The 22,565-nt window shown below is 38.3% G+C and overlaps 1 protein-coding gene across 3 annotated transcripts in view; it reads right to left on the bottom strand.

Moving 5' to 3' along the window:
* Positions 1-1,698: 1,698 nt before the first annotated feature.
* Positions 1,699-22,565, bottom strand: part of CCNI (cyclin I) — a 45,606-nt gene continuing 24,739 nt past the window's right edge. Inside the window, exons 1-6 of one of the 3 annotated variants that reach the window (XM_056803255.1) lie at positions 11,733-11,863; positions 7,513-7,623; positions 7,328-7,402; positions 7,060-7,200; positions 6,576-6,806; positions 1,699-3,251 (exon numbers count right to left, since the gene is read on the bottom strand). In XM_056803255.1, the coding sequence (XP_056659233.1) occupies positions 2,808-3,251; positions 6,576-6,806; positions 7,060-7,200; positions 7,328-7,402; positions 7,513-7,521 (900 nt within the window). In that variant the 5' untranslated portion in view covers positions 7,522-7,623; positions 11,733-11,863 and the 3' untranslated portion in view covers positions 1,699-2,807. Of the gene's footprint in view, positions 3,252-6,575; positions 6,807-7,059; positions 7,201-7,327; positions 7,403-7,512; positions 7,624-11,732; positions 11,865-22,565 lie in introns of those variants that run through there. The other 2 variants (XM_056803253.1, XM_056803254.1) reach the window with 2 other exon arrangements.

Raw genomic sequence — 22,565 nt, 5'->3', positions numbered from 1 at the left:
TCAGTTTCCTCATTTGTAGAATGGAGACAATGATACTTGTAGGACTTACCTTACAGGATTGCTGAGAAGACCAAGTGAAAGCATGTATGCATATACTCTGCAAATCTCCAAGTGCTGGAGCCACTATTATTTTGCTAAATTAAATTTATTACGATTCTGTGACATGCTGGGAAAAACCAACCTTGTTTTCTTTGTGAAAATGCATTGTGTAACAAATATCAGGTTTATTCACATCACAACTTATGAAATTTCATTAGGCATGGAATTTCAGGAGTACCAATAGAGCTTCCTAGGCAAACTGTCAGCAACCATCCCCACCACGCACAAGCAATGTCCCCTCCTTTGCAACTACCTAAGACTTCACATAGCCTGAGAGAATAGAACAAGGTTATGTCATTGGAGATATGCTCATGTAGGTGATAACACACCCAACAAAAACTTAAAACTGAGATAATCCTAAAATCTAAGACCCTCCAACCCTGCTTTCTGACTACTTTGTATGACTCACCAAGGAATCCTGATGATAATACACAAGTTGTCAATGAAGATTTAAACCTGAAGATTTTTTAATGGGAAATTCGTCACTGCTTTGTCTCTCTTTTAATATTCCCAGAACACTTCTTTCCTTTGCTTCATTCAACTTCTCTGAGGAGCAAAGTAGTGTAGGTATGGGATTCAGACAGGAGAAATGGTTTGATTCTTTCTTCTTTAAACCTCAGTTCCCTCATGTGTAAAATGGGGATAATCAAAACTAGGTGTGAAGCTCTGTAAGCCACAAAGTAGCATGTCAACTATTAATTATTACTGTACAAACATATTTCTTCATGGAGAATGTGGACACATGGAAGGGGCTTAATCATTTTTCATCAAATTAGAAGTGCCTTTAGAAATCTAGTTCTCTCTTCAAAAATCAACACAAATAAGGACCCTCTTCAAGTAAGCTAGGAAATAAATTTTATTCCAAGGCCAGTTACTTTCTGTTAACTTAGGAGAAGCCACTGTCAGTTTTGTCACCTGTCACTCAAGACCAAGACTAGGTCACAAAATCTTCAGCGCTGCAAAATAAACATGAATTTTGTCACATGACAGAAAAGAATTAAGCCTTAGCAATAGCTAATGTATTCTGGAATTCTATATAGTTTATCACGTGAAATTCTTAAGCAAAAGGACCCTTTATTGAAAAATTAGTTTAAAAGCAGTGGTAGCTTCCAGTTCTTCCTTTGAATAATGATCCCTTTCAAGTTGCTCACCATTAACATTACAGAAAGTGGGAGTAGTTTTTCCTATTATTTTAGTCTTAAACATAATGGACTAGTTTGAAGAATAAATGACATAAAAATTGGTCTAGTCTTTCTCTAGCAATGAGATCACAAATATTCAAAGATAAAAACAGACTATTTACAAAGGACTAGCCTTGATTACATCCTATCAAGCAATAAATCTGAATGTGTACTTATTTTCCTCCTTTTGCAAAATTTAGCTCACACCTCTTATTATATCCACGGCAAATGTGCAAACAAGTGGATTAGCCTGAGTCATGCTGGCAACTCTTGCTGAGCTGGCCCACAAAAATAGTCCCTTAATTTTTATGACTTTTTCATTCATTTCAATTGATACAGCACTGCTTTGTGGGAAATAATTCAGCCATGCAGAACTTTCACCGTTTCACAAATGAGAAAGAAGTTAAAAGACACCAAGGCAAGGACAACTTTTTTATTGCTACCAGAAGGCTTTCATCAGTACAATGGTTTTGAGTGCAATACCTTCTTCAGACTGTGGAGAGAGCTCAAGATCCAGAAGGGGTCATTAAGAGATAATACATAGGAAGGGGAAAAGCTATCAGAATTTTTTTTAGTTAAAACAACAAAACTTTAGGTACTAAAGTTGATAATAAACACATTCAAGATTCAAAATCGCACGACTGCTCCAACATCTAGACAAGCAGCATCTCTTACTGATTATAATCAAGTGAAAAGTATGATTGGTTACAAAATAGCAGTTTATCTGAGGCATCCCCAAAATATTAATAACTTTATCACAGACTCTTTTACAAATTCCAAAAGTGACTTTTAGAAATCTAAATCAAGATTGCCCTAATCACATTTTACTTTTAGGTTTCACTTTAAAGACTAAAAAAAATTTTAAACAATAATTTAGTTTCCAATGTCAAGAGATCCAAATGATTCAACATTTTTTACATCCCTATTGAAATTCTAATCAACATGGTCACCTGTGTGCACCTTGGCTAGCACTTCCTGCACATGAGCAACAGTGCAAAAGGGCCCTTCCTTTTCAGATTAGGCAAAATCCAAATCTGGGTCATCTGTCACATTTAAACAACTTTGAACACCAAAGAGCTTAATGAAACAATTTTCTGATGTGAGGTCAAAGCACAAAACAACATGCACAAGGCTAAGTTAAGGAAAAGAGCAGGCTGAAGCAAGAAGAAATGGAAATCAGATTGTTAGGCTCCATCTGGCTAATAAATTTTGAATTTTTTAATAGTAAATATGAACTTTGAAATGGACAAGTTACATTCAATTTCAGCAGAGAACCGGAACTAGAAAGAAATTTTTTGCTACTTTTTTTGTTTGATTTTTTATATTTTTTTATATTTTTTATACTTTTTTCAATGTTTTAAGTGCTTAAATAATAGGTGAATTAGCCGCATAGGAATACAAGGTTTTCTGGCTCACTTCAGTTCAGTCTGATAAGGTATGCCCCTTATACATCTTTGCTTGGTTTCGCATGTTTCTATTCCCAGAGTAGTTTTCCTCAAGTTTACTTAGAGGTAATACATACTGTTACTATAAGACAGAAACAGGCTGCAAAGGTGGACAAGGGGAAGCATGTCCCTCTTGCCTTGATAAATCAGTGCTGCACACAGAACCCATGTTTTCGGAAGCATTATCTTCATTGTAGAGACGCTTGATTCCATCATAGAAATCATCTACTTCCATTTCTTCCACTTTGCGTTTAGCAGAGGCATGCTTGCATCCAGTGGTGGCTAGCAGGTGTTGGTAGAAGACAGTTGTACCTCTGACTGGCACTTCTGGTTTGCTGTTGTCCTTGGAGAGATCTGGGCCTGGAGAAGAGGAGGAGTGTGATCTGCACACTCCTCGGTCGCAGGTTGCCAGGCTGTGCTTGAGAGGGTGGTAGACATAGACAGGATTGAGAGGCAGGGAAGACTGGAGGACAGAAAGCTGATGGGCCACAAGCTCCCGACAGTGGATCAGCTGGCCACTGTCCATCTAAACCGGAAAACAGTAGCATGACATCCATGTTAGCAGCCCTTGCTCTGAGGGCTAATCAGTTTACAGACTCAGGGAATTTTTTAAAATATAGGAAAAGGCAGCATGGCACAGAATAAGACCACTGGACTATGGATCAAGAGAGCCTGGATTCAAACCCTTTCAATCTGGAAGTGATCTGGAAGACCTAATCTAACTTACCACCCTGCTCCCAAGGAATCCTGACAGTGACACACAAGTGGTCAATGAGCCTATCTTGAAGACCTATACATAGGAAACTCAGCACCACTTTGAGACAAGCCATTCCCTTTCTAGACACATTGAAACGTAAGGATATTTTCCCAGACATTAAGCCTGCATCTCTTTGAAACTTCAATCCATTGTCCTGCTTCTTCTAAGTGAGAATACATGCAGATATTTATTATGTCTCCCTGAGTCTTTTTCTTCACCAGGTTCACCAATTAACTTTCCCAGTTCCTTGGGTATTTATGACACATAACCAAGGCCTTTCGCCATCCTGGCTGACATCCTCTAGACATGAGTTAACTTCAACAATATTAGTAGATGGAAGTGACTCAGAAGAGACAGGAGTGTATGAAACCCAGTGAATAACTGGAAGGTTTGCATATGAACATTTTGCAATTTGACTTACTCTGGCCCTAAAAAAGCATCTGGGAGCATTGAGTAGAAGCAGCAATGAGACACATTTAAGTTTGATGTAGGGAAAACTGCCTACCCCAAAGTAAGTGGGCCTGACTCTTGAGGCAATGGGTTCTTCCTGAACCTGCAGCCTTTAAGCAGAGGCACATGACCACTTGTCTGACATGCTGGGCTCATGCTACTAGCCACAACCTTGGCTGCCTCCTGTTCTTGACACACTCTCTCCATTTAGTCAGTCACCACTAGCCCTAACTTCTTCCCTTCCTGCTTGAACACTGGCATTTCAAACTCAACATGTTTAAAATGAACTCCTCAAATTCCTACTCAAATCAAGTCTTCACTTTGATTTCCTTCTGCTCTATTAAGCACTTCCTAAGCATATGATTTGCATTATACCCTCAGAACACAAGGGGGGCGGGGGGAGCTCACAAGGAGCTTATTTTCTAAATTCCTATTAATTACCCAAATAGAAAACCTTAAGTCCCACTAGCTCTACCACTTTCCATGTCTCTCCCACTCCAGTCACTTGTTCAAGTCCTAACGATTCTTCCTCTAAAGACCTTTGGAGGGCCATAGATTTAGAGTTGGACAAGACCAGTCATTCCAACTCCCACCACCTTGGTTAGACCCTTACAGCCCAACCCATTGAAAAATCATCTTAACTGGTGTTCCTACATCCAGTACCCCACTTTGCCATTTCAAATCTGATGTACCTCTTATCATGAGCCTAACATTTCCATATCCATTTGAATCCAATTGAATTGCTTGGCTATATGATCAAATGAAGTGTAAACTTCTCAGCCTGGCATTCAATACCCTCCAGACAAGCTAGCTACCACTTACCCTAACTACAGCCAAAGAAGACTACTTGTAGAATATGTGTCCTAAACTTCCCCAGGGTTAAATCTCTGCTCATGCATGCCTTTCCAACCTCTGGGAAAGACTGCCTTCTCTACTCCTACTTGTAAAGCACCGTTAACTCATTCTTCATGAGCAAAGTATCAGAGAATCCTGGAAAGATGTGGAAGAATTGACACAGGAGGAAGTTAACAGAATCCAATCATGACTCTATAAAGAGAAACTACTTTGGTAAACAGAAAAGCTGTGCTCAATGCAGTGAGTATACATAATCCTGAGGTCAAAAGAAGTGTGCTGACCCTGCTCCTGACAAGAGGTGATACAGAATCGAGATATGGGATGGAATATGTCCCTGTGGAAACAGCTAATGTGGCAATGTATTTGATCTGTTACTACGGTTTTTCTTTTATTTTTTTCCCAATGGGAAGGTGACCTGAATAGCAAGCTAATGATAAGGATGCCACCCTGTTGGGTAGTGAAGCATTTTAAAAAATACACAGAAAAGAAAGGCCAAAAGGAAACACAAATATGAAGAATACCATATTGAATTTCTTATACACTGTGAAGAAAAAGCAAACTGTTCACTATTATACCTAGGATATTTTGTTTCCAAAAGTACTCATTTCACTGGGAACTTTCATCAAGTCCAAAGTAAGAATGACTACATAAACTCTGCCTTGGTTCTTTGACTGTCACTTTTACTACCTCACATGCTCACCTCCCTGGTCAGGAACTATTTCATTTTTTTCTTCCTGTCTCCAAACTACCTAGCATGTAGTGGAAATTAATAAATGCTGCTTTACTGACTAACTAACCAAAGCAAAAACAATTAGAAATTTTTTTAACAGATATTGTTCTTCTGGCATGTAGAAACTATGTTCATAAAAGTAAAAATCCATATAGACAGAATTCTATAAATGGTTCTTAATATTTTATCCTTTCAGTTTCTTTTTTTTTTTTGCTGACATTGACATTTCATATACAACTCCTATTTCCTTGATGTTGCTCCCAACACTGTTAGTGTGACTCTAGGCTATCATGATCCTTTCAAATCCTATTCCACTCACAAAAAAACTAAAGCTGGGGGGGTTGGGGATGGACTTCTAAGTTTTAATAATTTCTATTTCAGTGTAAAATGAAGAATTTAAGAATCTAAGAACCCTGAGCAGGGGGAGTGAAAAGGAGGGAGTAGAGAATGCCACCCAAAGGTCAGAATATCTCTGTATTGTTACTCTGTCCAAGTACTTGCGTCTCCATTAAAATCCCACCTGTCCCTTTGCACATCAGTTAGAATTCTCAATTTACATATGATTTCACAATTATTTAGCTAAAACAAAAATTAGTTTAGAAAACTAAGATTTTCAAACACATTTTAAAATTGGGCCATAAATTCCTATCCCAGGTTTGGAAAGGATGTGCTGAATAAAGTAATAACTTTTTCATTTACAACAAAGATGAATTATTTATTTCTCTGACAAGTAGTTTCTTGCTGCCTGTGTGTTTCTAAACAACAGTGACTGCATGATGGAGCATATAACAACTACCTTGAAAGTAACTGTACTAGCACTCTTCTTTTTGACTAATAAGTCAAAAGAGCATGTATCAACAAGAATCACATGAACTGCTAAAAATTGTTTCAGGAGGTGTGTGTTGCAGGAAAGGAGAATTAACCAGAATAAAAGGGGGAAAGAATGGTCTGGCTCACTGGATTGAGCATTCTACTATGAGATGGAACTGAAATGAAAAAAAATTATTTCCCCTGATTTCAAAATAAGTTCAGAAAACAGCTACTAAACTTATACCTACCTGTGCCTTCTGAAGCAGCTCAATTGTAAGAGCCAGCCAATCAGGAATGAGCTTCTCCATCTCCAAACTGACCATAGCCAGCGCTAACATGGACCCCTTGAATGGCAGAAGCTGGCTACAGGCCATACACTGGAGGAGTTGCTTTGTAAGGACTGCCATGTGCTGAGACGGGCTTAGTTTAGGCAAGCCAACCAATAATTGGGGCCTGGTTGACACTGCAATTGCATGGAACTGAAAAAAAAAAATCACAAGCCTGAGTACCCTTCATAAAGAAGTGAATGTGGCCAGTTCACTTGAGGGTTGACAAGCATGGCACGGCTAGGATTTCTTCAGCAGCCCTCATCCAGCCATCTAAATCATATTCTTGCTTTTAATTTGACCGTGGCTGGCATTTACTTCCAATTTTCTTTTAATTTTTTAAAAGGAGTAAAAGATTCACAAGAGAAAAATTACCACAGATGCAAATAATAAATTTTATATTTACAATATGAAGGAAATCCAATGGGGTAGCCGTATGAAGGTCCCAATTCAGCTTATCCAGAATGATTCTCTCCATTCTCAGAATTTCAGATGAAGAACAGCCACAGAAACTATCTCTGGCCAACACCTTCAGGCCTGGAATTCTCTAGTCAACAAAACAAAAGATGGAGGGAAAGAAAAAAATTCACCTTTGGTCCTGTCTTGGCAAGAAAGAACATGGCAGGCAAGTTAAAGAATTATTTCTTTTTATAAAAGGGACGCTTAAAAATTACCTCATCCTCCTCAATGGTCTTGGCAGCTAGGAAGAAACAGCTGATTGCAATACAATTTAAGTACTTTGGACGGGCCTAAGGATGGGCAGGAAAAAAAAGGAAGTTAGAACCAATAGCTACAAAATCAGTTGCTGGTTATGAAGACAATTTATCCACATTCTATGTAACTCAACCCAAATCTTTACCTCATCCATGGACGCCTAACCAGATGGATTCTAGACTGATGAATTAACATCTAACCACTCCATTATGATCCATGGAAAGAACAAGTCAATATTCCATTACAAGGAAAATAACTAAAAATAAAACAGAAAAAAAAAGAAAAAACAAAGAAAATAACTGAAGCTGGTTAGCCAAAAAGCTTAATGAGTATCCAATCCAACAAGGGCAAACAGAGATTGGTTTGAAAACAGGATGATCAAATGAGGTAGAAGCTAGAAAATAATTACTAGAGAAAGGAAAGAAAAACTTAAAAACAACTAGGAAGTACAAAATGTTGTATATGTCATTGACAATATTTATTGAGTAGGGGAAGGGAGAAGGGCAACTTGTTACTTTAAAAACTTCTTACAAGTCACAATGATAAAAGGAATAGACCAGTGAAGGTCTTATGAATTTCCCCCAAGAAAGCAGAGGGAAAAATCTATATACATATAACAAATAAGAAATAATGGATTAATATAGGGATGAAGAGAAGTCTAAGTAGGGAGGAGGAGCTAAAAAAAAATGATAAATGTTGACTCAAACTCAGAAACAGGATTGTTGGCTGAAAGAAGGGTTGAAAATGAAATTATCTCATTCCAAGCAATCTAAGCTACTAAAATTTAATGAGACATTCCACTCTTTACCCTCACACTGCACATAGGCAATCTGTTGTCAAATCTTTCCATTTTAGCTTCCACATCTCTTCCAATCATACTCCTCCTCTGTACTCACAATTACTGCCTTAGCAAAAAATTAGAAAATATGGGGAATGTGTGGAATGGCTGAACAAATTGTGGCATCTGTTGGTGATGGAATACTATTGTGCTCAAAGGAATAATGAACTGGAGGAATTCCATGGGAACTGGAACAACCTCCAGGAAGTGATGCAGAGTGAGAGGAGCAGAACCAGGAAAACATTGTACACAGAGACTGATACACTGTGGCACAATCGAATGTAATGGACTTCTCTACTGGCAACAATGCAATGACCCAGGACAATTCTGAAGGACTTATGAAAAAGGATCCACATCCAGAGAAAAGAACTGTGGGAGTAGAAACACAAAAGAAAAAAACATTTTCTTGATCACATGGGGATCGATGGGGATATGATTGGGGACATAGGCTCTAAATGATCACTCTAGTGCAAATATTAACAATATGAAAATAGATCTTGATCAATGATATATGTAAAACCCAGTTGAATTGCTCGTTGGCTTTGGAAGGGGGAGGGTGGAGGTGAGAGAAAGAACATGAAATACGTAACCATGGAAAAATATTCCAAATTAATTAATTAAATAAATTGGGGGGGGGGGACAATTCCTGCCTTAGTTGAGGCTTAACTCCTTTCTAACTGGCCTCCCTGCTTCTAGTTTCCCACCACTTATCAGTTGGTCCCTTCACACTTAATGAAAAGTATTATCTTAAAAAAAAATCTGACCATGCCATACTCTCATAATCAATTCCTAATTGCTCCTTGGAAAAAAACAGAAACTCTTCTGCTTAGTTCTCAGATCCTTTTGCAGCCTGCTTCCAACCAAACTTGTGACCTGCCCCACTAGCCTTCCCTCTGTTCCTTGAACACATCCCTCCATCTCCCCTGTGTGGGAGATGTGTGGTCCAGGGCTCTTCATCTCTTCACAGAATTTCAAATGTCATTAGGCCCACCTTCTACATGAAGTGTTTCCTATTCTCTCAAAGGTCAGTGCACTCTCTCCCAAATCACCGTTGGAAAATGAGTTCTTTGAAAACAGAGATGGTTTTATTTCTTATATCTGTATGTGGGGTGGGGGTTGCTAGCACAGTGATGGCAAACCTATAGCACAGGTGGCAAAGATGGCATGCAGAGCACACTCTGTGGATACACATGCCAATGTTCCCCTCCCATACCCACCCCCAAGTTAAGTTACCAGAAAACCAAAGGGACTCAGGGTAGAACTCTTCCCCTTCCCCTCTCCATGTACCTGAGGATATTCCTCACTTCCCCCACTCCTCTGCCTAGCAACTTAATGGGAGTGATTTCCTCCCTCCCTTGTCTGAGGTAAACAAAAGGAGAGGGGAGGTGCAGCAGGGCATGACACTCAGTCTCTGGGAGTTGGGGTGGGGTCTGGCACTCCATCTCTAAAAAGTTTGCCATCACTGGCCTAGCACATAATGGCTCCTTTTTTTTATTTAAACATTTACATTTTGTCTTAAAATTGATACTATGTGTTGGTTCTAAGGCAGAAGAGTAGTAAGAGCTGGGAAATGGGAGTTAAAGTGACTTGCCCAGGATCACACAGCTAGGAAGTCTGAGGTCAGAACCTCCTGTCTTCAGACCTGGTTCTCAGGGAAGGAAAGAGATAAGAGGAACAGAGGATGCCCATTTATGAAAGGCTGAAAACCTACATCATTGGAGGGAGAACTCAAATTGAGAACATCACAGGTCCTTCTGAAGGGCTTGGTCTATTCAAAAGTAAAAATATTATAGAATTCACTAACTCTAGAAACTAGCTAATTTTATATTGAAAATATTTAATGATAGATTGATGGTAGCTTTCATCATAGAAAAGTGTGACAGAGTTTAACAACAGACAGTAAGTTGAAATGCCACTTAAAAGCTGATATATTGATATTTTTTATCACTATAGAAAAATTTCAGTTGTCGAAAGAAAAGATAAACCAAACTGAATATATCTTCTTTAAAGGAATTCTGAGTTTTTGGAAGAAAAATTAGGGTACTTCAGAGCCTGGGGAAAAAGATCATAGAGAATGCCTTCAAAAAAGAGACACAACCAGATCTCTTCCAAGTGAAGCATCTTCATGCAACCTAATCTTTGACACTGCTCACAGATGCCTCAGAAATCTAGAATATAAACAATGCCCAAGGAGTTTCTCAAATTCCATCATTTCTTTACTATTTCTTAATCAAAAGAGGGTCTCCAGATAAAATTTGTGAAATTCAAAATCCTAAATTATATCTTCTTGGAATACAAATGGCAAATTAAAAATCCCTCAATTTATGCTCTTGATAATATAAACACACACACACACACTCTAGCAAATCACATTATTATGGGTTTGTTTCTTCATCTGTAAATTCAAGGATTAGACTAAATAAATTCTAAAGTCACACTTTCGACTCTAAAATCTATGGTTCTATCTGATAATTCTATTTGTTAGCTCATCTTACAGGTAACCAAGCTGGGCTGAGAAAAATTACATGACTTATTCAAAGTTCCATGGCTAGTAGATGCCTGGTTTTGTCATTGTAGCCAATTTAGCATTCTTCCCTCACACCTCCAGGACTGCCTCATGACTCATGAAGAGTTCCATAGCTGAGAAGAGTCAGGGGCCTCACATTCCAACAGTAAGTATTTATTAAATGCCTGTTATGTGTGTGCCACATAATATGTCAAGTATACACAGCAGCTAGAGCACTGGTTCTAGTCAGGAAGACACAAGTTCAAATTCAGCTGCAGATATCTGCTAGCTGTGTAACCCTGGGCAAGTCACATAAGTCTCTGTCTCAGTTTCTTCATCTGTCAAATGAGCTGGAGAAGAATGGCAGGCCACTCTAGTATTTTTGCCAAGAAAACTTCAAATGGAGTCATGAAGAGTCAGACACAGCTAAAATCCCTAAGTAACTGAGATACAAGTATACAGAAATGAAATAACCTTTACTCACAAAGAGCTTACATTCTACTGGGGAAGAAAACGATAAATGTCAATCTATACAGATTAGAGAGAGACTAGCCCAGGCCACATTCTACAATACTGTGCTTATAGGATGCAGTCTCACTTTTTTCCCCTTAGAATTACTCAATATACCCACTCGGTAAATATTCATTAGCAACTAATAATAAAACAAGTTAATATGTACTAGGCAAATCTTTCAGTGAATTATTTATCATTTAGCAAATGTAAGAATATAAACTGTTGTCAAGTACCTCTCTACAAATCAAGCAAACTTTGATATGAAATCAAGAAAACTAAAATATCATTCCATTTAGGGAAGTTCTGCTACTACTAAACAAGAATGTTTCTCATCTGGTAAATAAGGAACATGGACAACCTCAAATAAGTGACTAAGAAGGTTCCTGGGCATCCCTACTGGTCTACCTTTTAAAGTATTATGTTTGATCAACTTAAAGAAAAGTCAAGAGTCCCATTCTCCACATTGGCAATGTCTCTGAAAACCAAATGCTCAACTTAACATGCTTACTTTGACGGTAGCTAAGAATCTGTCCAAAAGACTGCTTGCCAAGGCCAGCGTTTCTGGGTAAAGGTTGAATTGATGCTTGAGCTTGGCTAACCACCGGACAACCGCATCCCTCTGGGCTGGAGAAACACTCTGCTGAGGGAAACCAAAGAAAAGAGAAAAGTTACCATCCAATGTGCACTCCCAGTTTTCTGACATAACGGTTAATAAATGTTATGCAATTCCTGAGGTTCCTGTTTACCCCCTGTGACTGCCAAATGCAAACAAAGGACTAGAAAAGACATATCTTTCAGGGTTGCATCACCAAGAAACAGCTTCACTTTTTTCTTTACATCAAGAATTTTAATTGAGAGAGTACAGCTGGTGTCCAAGACCTAAAAGACATGAATCTTTTTGCTCAGCACTCCAATAACAGGAGCAGCATGGCTTAATGGCTAAAAAGGCAAAAACTAGACCCTTACCTTCCATCTTAGAATCACTACTGTATTCCAAGGCAGAAGAGAGGTAAGGGCTAGGGAATGGGGGTTAAGTGACTTGGACAGGGTCACATAACTAGTTATTGTCTGAGGCCGGATTTGAACATAGGACCTCTCATCTCTAGGCCTTGCTCTCAATCCAATGAGCCACCCAGCTGCCCTCTGAAAGCACATTCTTAATAATTCTCTTGCAAATTTGGAACTATGCCCAAAGGACGTTAAAAGACTGCCTGCCTTTGGATCCAGCCATACCACTGTTGGGTCTATACACCAAAGAGATAATAATAAAAAGACTTGTACAAAATATTTATAGCCATGCTCTTTGTGGTGTCAAAAAATTGGAAAATGGGGGAATATCCTTCAATTGTTTAATGGCTGAATAAATTGTGGTATCTGTTGGTGATGGAATACTATTGTGCTCAAAGGAATAATGAACTGGAGGAATTCCATGGGAACTGGAACAACCTCCAGGATTTGATGCAGAGTTAAAAGGAATAGAACCAGGAGAACATTATACACAGAGACGGATACACTATGGCACAATCAAACATAATGGACTTCTCTACTAGCAGCAATGCAATGATCCAGGAAAATTCTGAGGGACTTGTGAGAAAGAACACTATCCACATCCAGAGAAAAGAACTGTGGTAGTAGAAACACAGAAGAAAAACAACTGCTTGATCACATGGTTCAATGGGGATATAGACTCTATAAACAATCACCCTAGTACAAATATTAATAATATGGAAATAGGTCTTGATCAGTGACACATGTAAAACCCATTGGAATTATTCATTGGCTATGGGAGAGGGATGGGAGGAAGGGAAGAATATGATTCATGTAACCATGGAAAAATACTCAAAATTAATTAAATAAAAAAGAATTTAAGAAAAGAATTCTCTTGCAAGGTTTCTTCTTTTCCTTTGTGGCAGTTATCATAAACTATCTGAGAATTGAGCCTATCCCATGCCACAGTACACAGGAAGCACTCATTAAACACTCCCCTCCCTCTCTCCCTCTCTTCTCCTCTCCCGCCTCTTCCTTAATATATTCCCTCTATTGTAAAAATAAACTACTACTAAATTCCATTTTACTTTAGTAATTTATTTTGGGATTTAGAAATTAAATCCCTGGCAACCAGCAATTAATTAAATTAAGTCCAAACATAATAAATTTAACATTCAGAAAGGTGAATGAATGTTACCAAATAAAAACAGAAAAACAGGGCAGCTGGGTAGCTCAGTGGATTGAGAGTCAGGCCTAGAGATGGGAGGTCCTAGGTTCAAATTTGGCCTCAGACACTTCCCAGCTGTGTGACCCTGGGCAAGTCACTTGACCCCCATTGCCTAGCCCTTACCACTCTTCTGCCTTGGAGCCAATACACAGTATTTATTGGGTTAAAAGGAAAAAAAGAAAAGCAGGCTACCAAGACTGGAGTCAAGCTGTAAAAAGTTGGACTAAAGAGTCTATATTTAAGGAAAAGTATGATATTAACAATAAATGGTATTATTTCAGGATCACAACCAGTTTACATTTACATTGCTAAATAAAGTTCATTCTTAACCACTGACGTAAATGATTTCAGGTTAACAACAACAACAACAAAAAAAAAGGATTACTCTTCCAGTCCGATTTTGCAGCAGGCTTCTTCAATAGGAAAAATTAATTTGGTTTTTTTTTTCCTCACAATTAAGATGAAGCTGAAACCCAAGAGAGGTTAGTTATAGAGCACTCAGCTTCTTTAAAAGAGCCTCTGTCAAAAGGTCAAGATGATTACTTGAGAACTAGAGCTATTATTCTTTGAGGAATTATGGAAGCACAGAAGGCTACCAGAAGACTTCTATACTTTGATTAATCAATCAATAATGAATAAACATTTAAAAAATACCCACTAAGTGCTAGGCACTGTGCTTTTAAAGCCCAGATTAAAAATAAAAGGCAAAACAACAAACTTGACAACAAACTAAAAGGCAAAAGGAAATAACTTTCAAAACTATGATTAAGGGGAAAAAAAGAAATAAACTATGGTTAAGCAGTTATTGACCAATTAGGACTAACATAGATGGTTTTACAAAAATAAAAGTAGCAATTGTGATTACATACACACAAAAGAATTCCTGGTCTCCTAGAGCTTACAACCTAATAGAGAAGACAACATGCAAACAAATACATACTGAGCAAGTTATATACAGGATAAATAGGAAATTCTTAACAAAGGGAAGCTACTAGAATTAAGAGGCATTAGAGGAGGCTTCTGGTAAAAGAAGGGATTTTAGTGGAAGCCAGGGATGTGGGAGAATATTCTAGGCATGGGAGAAGAACCAGAGAAAATGTCCAGAGCCAGGAAATGAAGTGTTTTGTTCATGGTGTAGCCAGGAAGCTAATGTCACTGGAACAAAGGATACCTGTCAGGGTATAAGGTGTGAGAAGGCTGAAATGGAAAAGGAAATTAGCCTAAACTGAGCATTTTGGTTTTGATCCTGGAAGCAATGAAGAATCAGTGAAATTTACTGAATAGGAGGATAATGGTCAGGCCTATACTTTAGGAAATTCACTTTATTGTGTCACAATAGTCTGCAAGATTATACAGATGGGCAAATGTTTAATTTTTTAAAAGGCTTGGAAAAGCCAGTTTCTAAAATTTAGAAATAGTCAACTCAACTTCAATGCTTTTCAGAAACCATTAAATAAGTTAAAGAATTTAGGGGTCCTTAGAAAAGTAAGCAGTGGAAAAACATATATCTTGATCAACAGAGCAAGAAAGAGATTTTAAATAATCCAAGAAAAAGATCCTGACGCTTACCAAAATGGATTTCCAAAGAATAAAGCCCAATGAACTGACAAGTTCTACCAAACATTTAAAGGAAAAATGGACTCCAATATTACATAAATTGTTTGCTATCTTAGAAAGGAATCCTACCCCTAGTACAAAACAAAAATATGAAACCCAAACCAGGGAGACAATGACCTAAACAAAGAATGGGACAAATATTTCTAATGAATAGTCATGTGAAATTATTCTTTAAAATATTAATAAAGGGGAAAACAGCATTTATAGATTATACAATATAACCAGGTAGAATTTGTATTAGCAAAGTAAAATTGGTACAGTATTAGGAAAACTAGATCATGGTAACATAGCAGAAAAAAAAAAGCTTGACAAAATACATAGTATTGATTCTAAGAAGGAAGGTAAGGGTAAAGGGTTTTTTAAAAAAAGAAAGAAATGAAAGCTATTTACAGTGAAAAAAAACAAAACATTCCAAATCACTAAAAACAAGAGAAATGCAAAGTAGATGAACACACATACACTACTGGTAGAGCTGTAAAGTGTTCCATCCATTCTGTAAAGCAATCTGAAGCTACATCCAAAATAAAATCACTCAAACTGTTGCTTGTCCTTCATTTTCTTTTCCTTTTCTTTTTCTAAAAAATAAAAACCTTTACCTTCCATCAATACTGTGTATTGGTTCTAAGGCAGAAGAGCAGTAAAAGTCTGACAATAGGGGTTAAGGGACTTGCCTTACATAAGTGAACCCTTCAACCTAGGACCTCCTGTCTCTAGGCCTGGCTCGCAATCTACTGAGTTACCCAGCAGCCCCCTTGTCCTTCATTTTCAAAGAAGACCAATGACATCACAAGTCTTAACTGGATTTGTGAGGCAGAATTTCACAATTAGTCCTATTTTCTTCTTCCAGGGTCATTGAAGTATAAGTAGCAAGACAAAAAGTCTTCTTGCAATGGCCTGAGATAAAATGGATAGCTTTGGTATCTTTGATGTCTGACCAAGCTCTAAGTGCTCTACATACAGTGCCTACTTCAACTCTCATCCACCACTATTTCTAGAGAAGTGCTAGGAATAGTCATTTCCCTAATTCACTGACATGTTTGAGGTTTGCCAGTTACCCTCAACCTGGTTTAACCTGTTTGCCAAGCCAGTTTTACTGAGGTGTATGGCTGCTGTGCATGCTGCAGCTCCTTGGAGCCATAGGTGAGAGTTGGGTGAAAGGTGACTAAAGGTGGATAAGAAGCCCTAAAAGGGGCAAGAGCAAAGTCCTTACCCAAGAGGTGCTAGTTCTCCCTAGGCAGCCAAGTGGTGCCATAGTGCACAGAACACAGGCCCTCAAACCAGAGCTAGTCTTCCCCAAACCCTAAATTGTACATTAACTTCTGTACCATCAATGCCACTTCTAGACATATACTCTCCAAAGTTTAAGGACAGAGGGAAAGAAATCACTTGTAAAAAAATACTCATAGCAGTACTTTTCTTGGACCAAAGGATTAGAAATAAAATGAGAGCTAATCCATTCAAGAATGGCTGAATTTGACAGAAACTCAAGGTGAAGAATGAGCCATAGATTATAATAACAGCTAATATTCAGATACTGCTCTAAGGTTTGCAAGGCAACTTTGATCTTCACAACAATACTGAAGTTGGGACTATTATTATCTCCATTTTACAGATGAGAAGACTGAAGCTGCAAGAAATTAAGTGATTTGTCTGATCCCTTAGTTAAGTCTCTAAAGATCTGAACTTGGGTACTCAAGAATCCAAATTCCTTACTCTAGCCATTAGTATTTTCCTCACACAACCAATGTAGGGGAATTTTTCTCCTTGAAGAATTATGTAATAGACGTTCCCTTTAAGATATTTATTGTAGTAGATATGAGTTGGATCAATAGCACCAGTAAATAAGATAGAGGAAAGGCCAGGATCTGCCCTCCTTCCGTCCCACCTCACTTCCTGTTCCTCTCGTAGTTGATCCTAACAGCTCTCCTCAGATGGTAAGTTATTAGCAGTTTCAAAAGACTAATGTCACACGATAGCTCTTTTCTAAAAAGGGGGTTTATCCCTGAAAAAGGGAATTTAGAGAGAAGGAAAGAAGGAGTATCAGGGTCTCCCTAAACTCTTATGAAGTTCAATATAGGGGAAATGAAATTAATTGTCTAGGAGAAGGTATTGTTGATGAACTGAAAAGGCTCTTCAGAGCTAAGCTCCACTCCTTTCAATATTGAGTCAATGAATACTCGGGAATCCAGAGCAAGTCTGTCTTATCAGCCTTCCTCCCCAGTCTCCCAAGGCAGAAGTGATTTTCTTCAGCTGCTGACTTTCCAACTATCTTCTCCTCAGATTCTTTTTGGAATTAACATTCCATTTCTTTGCATTTGTTTGCCAATATCACTGGTGTTATAATCTATTCCTCATTTATTATAAGACTTTTGTTCTTCATCTTTTGCATTTGGGGTGGCAGTGGGAGAGGGAATTAATGCTGGGTTGCCTCTCCACAAAATTCCAGGGATATCCCAAATAAAATACCAAAGTCAGGTGGAAATTATGGTGATTTTAATTAATATAGAGAGAAGGAATTAGGGAGAAGAAAAAGTTAATTTAAGCTGCTCCAGCTCAGGCTGAGCCAGGCAGGAGTTAAAGGCCTTGGCCAAAGGGGCCTCCCTGAGCCCAAGGGAAAAGGAAGTCAGTCTTGCCACTCAAGTCACCACTAGACCGTCTCAAGGAAGCTGTCTGAGTGAGCCCCGCCAGGCTGAGTTCCAGGATCGAACTGACGCCCAGGCTGCTCACAGGAAGTGATCAGCCAGATCCATCTCTCCGGGGAAAGACAGTGAAGAGAGGAAGTGACATGCCCTATATAGACAGTTTTACGTCACTTTCCTGCATCTCATCTGTACCAATGGAAGCTTAGCTTGACTTAGGACAGCCCAGGGGTCTGTCAGTTGTTTCTGCACATGTCCATTGAAGGCCATCCTCCTAGATACTTAATTCTTAAGTATGGGTGCAGACATTTGTGACCTGGTTAGACTAAGCAGGGTGGAGCAATGTAAAGTTCTCAAGCCATTCCTATCAAGTATTTCCATTTATCTCCAAATATCTCCAGACAATTTATACAATGTCTATAATAATATAATGGGAAAGATCTTGGAAAAAAACAAGATTTCTGATCAAAGCAATGACCAATCTTGAATGCAGAGGCACCCAGAAAAAAGTTCAGGAGACAGACAAGCAAGACCATACCAGTATCGATCATGCCCTATACATTCAGTTTCTGTGGGAGTAGACTTTGGGAAAAAAGTGAGGAAAGGGAAAAGGAATTAAAGAAGAAAGACTTTTTTAACTTATGTAAGAAACTTGGATTTAAATTGATGAAGTAGGTTAGAGATTGAATTTGTGAAAAATTGAATAAAATGAAAAATTGAAAATTTGAAGGAGAAAAAAACTCCACCAAGATTCTGATCCAAAATCTAATTCCAGGCTGAAAGAGAAGAATCAAGGACAATTAAAAAGGATATAAAAGGATTAAGGAAGATCAAGAAGTAAAATAAAAAGTAGTCTCAAAATGGGCAAGAAGAAAATCAGCAACACATTAAGGTAAGTAAGAAAAGGTAAGGATGATAATTAGAGGGTAAAATAGAGATTGATAGGTGGGGAAAATTGGTGAAGCAAAGTCTTTGAGGAGAGAAGAGTATAGCTATAGTGTTGCAACTAAAGAAAGGAATTGGATTGGAATTGTCAAGTTATTAAGAGGCTGTTAACAGTTTTCACCAGGTGCTTAGTTAGGGTTAATAGAAATACACCCAAACAATCTTTTAAAAATAAGGCTACAAAATCTCAGCCAAAGTGTTGAAGGTTTTAAAAAAACAAACAAAAACATCTCTTCCACATTCCAGATTGTCAGAATTAGAGTGAGGATTCAATGGAACAAAAATATATCTTAGGTAGAAAAGATGGGTCTTGACCAATATTAGGACACTGAGGGTAGAAGAGTGACACAGAGGTAGGTGAAGAAAAGGAAACAGATTTTAGATACTTCCTGAAGAAGCAAGAACTGGATGCCCTGAGAAGCTATGTGTTTACACCGAATGAGTGGTCTCAAATTCCCAGGAAAGAAGGAGACAAGGCTCTGAGGAAGAAGTGGGGGAATGAAGCGTGAGAGGTTTGAGGAGGGAAGAGAGGGTTTGGAATAGATACTGGGGAGTGATTAGAAGTCAATTGGGAAGATAAAAGGTATTCCAGACTACCAAAGAAGTTAAATTTGTAAATTACCCAATTTGCATGGTTGTGAGAATTCTAGCTATCTTTGGTGGCACAGGAGGCATATGGTCCAAGGCTGGCTTGGCAAAAGAACTGCAATAGGACAAATAGGAAAGGAAATGGAAGGTCAAAAACAGTGTAGAGATGAAATGGCTACAGATCAAAGTACTAAGGAAAAGGAATGGAGGTCCAGATAAAGGTGACAAATAGGTTTAGAGGTTTAGGAAGGATGAAGCCTAGGAAAAGTGGAATGGTAGGAGGTGATGAAGCGCCAGAATTTGTAATAAGTGCAGTAGGACATTTTGGGGGTAATAACACACTCTAACAAGACTGAGTTGAATTTAGAGATTCACAAGTCCAGGAGAGCATCTAAGCAGAAGGAATACAGCAGCAGAACTACATATAATCCAAGGAGAGAAAGAGACTTCTGGGGGTTCTTTGCTCAGGGGCAAGGCAGCAGCTATATGTCATGTGCTTACAACACTGTTTTCCTCCTGCAGCATCTATTCAAGGCAAAACAGAGAACCTTCCCAGCTGCTTTAGGCACAATCATTACCAATGATTCTGAAGTAGTGAGAAAGAAAATGAAAACCACAGTAGCAGAGGTTATGTCATTATCACTACTAAAAGCTGGCCTGAGTATATCCCCTAAGCCAGGGGAAGTAGTTATAAAGAAAACCGGTAGTGATAACATAATCAGAAGTTCACAAGAGACAAAATTCACAGCTCCCAGTGTTTATACAAAGTTTAGGCAACAAAGACCTAAAGTTAAGTTCCTAAAGCAAAGAATTTAAAGGTGCCTTGACTTAAAGGTCAAATGAGCCTGAGACTTGATGGGATGAAAATCATGACTGGATCATGACTCTAGATGGGTTTATTAAAGAGAAAATAAACACCACATACACATACACACACACAAACATGCAGAATGTAGATGTAATAAATATAGCACCATGTGAAAAAAAATGACCTCTGAGATTTTATGTTAACCTCTAAGTACTTCATTTCACAAACCAACTTAGCCTTTAAAAAGAAATGTACTGAGGCAACTAGGTGGCACAGTGGATACAGAGTTTAGAGAACAAATGCCATGATTTCCAAAAGAGGGAAGATAGAAGAATCTGTAAAACTAGAGGTCAATGAGTGACTTCACTTCTTGGGAAAATTCTAGAATGAAGTAATTTAAGAGGCAGTTAGTGAGTATCTAGAAAGTGAAGCAGTGATTACAAGGAGCACTGGCTTCATCAAGAACAGGTCACGCCAAACTAACTTCATTTCCTTTTTGACAGGATTACTTAACTGGTAGGTGAGGGGCTGCTGAGTTAACTTTTAGAAAAGCTTTATGTGAGGTATCTCATACTCTTCTTGGGGAGAAGATAGAAAGGTATGATTAGAGAATAACATAAATTGATAAAGAATGGGATTGGATAACCAAGCTCACAAAGTTTGTTTTTTATAGTTCAATGTCAACATGGCATGGTCTCTAATGGAATATTGAAGGGATCTATGCTGTTTAACATCTGTATCAATGACTTGGATAAAAATATAAATGCCATGCTCAGAAAATTTTTAAATTTTCAAATGATACCATTTAGCTAGAAAAGCTAGCTAAGACACTGACAACAGTAAAGCTCAAAAAACAACAACAACAACAACAACAAAAACACAACTGTAACAGACTAGAGCAGTGATGCCAAATATTTTAGACTGAGTGCAGTACCCCATCTCCCCAACCTTACCATCATACAGGGGAGAAAGTACTCCTATTGGGCTGCTGGGCAAAGGAATGAGTGAAATGAAAAAATGTCCTCAGGACAAGTCCAGAGTGGGAAGGGAGCAGCTCTGCCCCAGAGTCCCTCTGGCTTTCTAGTAGCGAACTCTGGCAGGCGACAGTGGGTGAGTGATGGCATGTGTACACACAGAGAGAACTTTCTGTGCCCTCTCTAGCATGCGTGTCATAGGTTCACCACCACAGAGCTATAGCATTAGAGGGAGGCAAATAAACAGCTCAGAGGAGGGAGGCTTAGAACCAAGAAGACCTGTGTTCAAATTTGACCTCAGATATTTATTAGCTATGTGACCCTGCAAGTCACTTAACCATGTTTGCCTCAGTTTCCTTATCTGTAAAATGAACTGGAGAAGGAAATGGCAACCATTCTAGTATCTCTGCTAAGAAAACCCCAAAAGGAGTCACAAAGAGTTAGATACAACTGAAACGAATGAATAACCACCACCTCCCAGGAGTGGTGTGAGAATTGAATAAAGTAACATTTATAAATTTTGTAAACCTCAAAGCACTACAGAAATGCTAGCTAGTTCTGATTGTCCTGCATATGCCTTGTTATTTACACACCCATTAAACTGTAAGCTCCTTTAGGTCAGGGACTAGTTTTGTTTGTCTATTTTGGCCATTCTTTGTATACTCAAGAGTTAATTTAGCTCAGGGTCTAGAACACAGTAAACATTTAATAAATGTTTGCACACTATGTTAGTTTCCAGCCTTTTCTTATTAACAACTCAAGTCTACTTGTAAATATATTTCAACTTCTGTAAATATCATCTTATGAAACACTGAAGCAAAACCCCAGTAGATGAGAAAGACAAATTAGAATCACAAATGAAAAACTAAATGAGTTTTCTGCTTACTTTCTAATTAAAAAAAAAAAGGAAGAGAAAGTGAGACAGACTACCTCAACCCTGCAAATACAAATAATTTGCTTCTAAATCAGACCTCAGGACACAGGATACAGGATGATCCCTGCGCTATTACTTTCACCTGGCTACTGACTTGCCAAACTGGAGTGGAACAATCACATTCCAGGAAGAAACAGCCAATATTTGTGTGTTTAAGATGAGGCATAATAACTACTGCTGTCTTCTGATATCATTTAAAATAATTTTGGTTTCAAACAGGAGGCCTATAATTTTCATATAATTTTTAAATCTATCTTAATAGACTTAGCAAACTGTATTTATGATCCCAAAAAGAAAAGCCAAAAACTTATCAATTGGAAAAAGAAATATTTCTTCTCACTGGCAAATTTAACTATAGTAAGGGTTGTATGTTAAGAGTGTACCATAGTGAGGGGCAAGACAAGACTGAGAAGATGCCCCATTGGAAAGAATGGCAGGGACTTCCACTTTCTCTCATGTCTAGTGTCCCCTCTCTCACCTATACTCTGGCTGGCTAAGGCAGCCAAAATGTCCTCAATAGCCTCCTTAACAAGCTGTAAGATGAAAGCTACTTTATTTCCCATGGCACCCCAAGGACAGAGTCTTTTTTGCCATCTCAGGAAACAAATAGGGTCTTCCCTA

The sequence above is a fragment of the Monodelphis domestica genome, chromosome 6, assembly GCF_027887165.1.
Source record: "Monodelphis domestica isolate mMonDom1 chromosome 6, mMonDom1.pri, whole genome shotgun sequence".
NCBI lineage: Eukaryota > Metazoa > Chordata > Mammalia > Didelphimorphia > Didelphidae > Monodelphis > Monodelphis domestica.
Note: the sequence above shows the minus strand (reverse complement) of the source record. Positions and strands in the feature narration are given on the sequence as shown.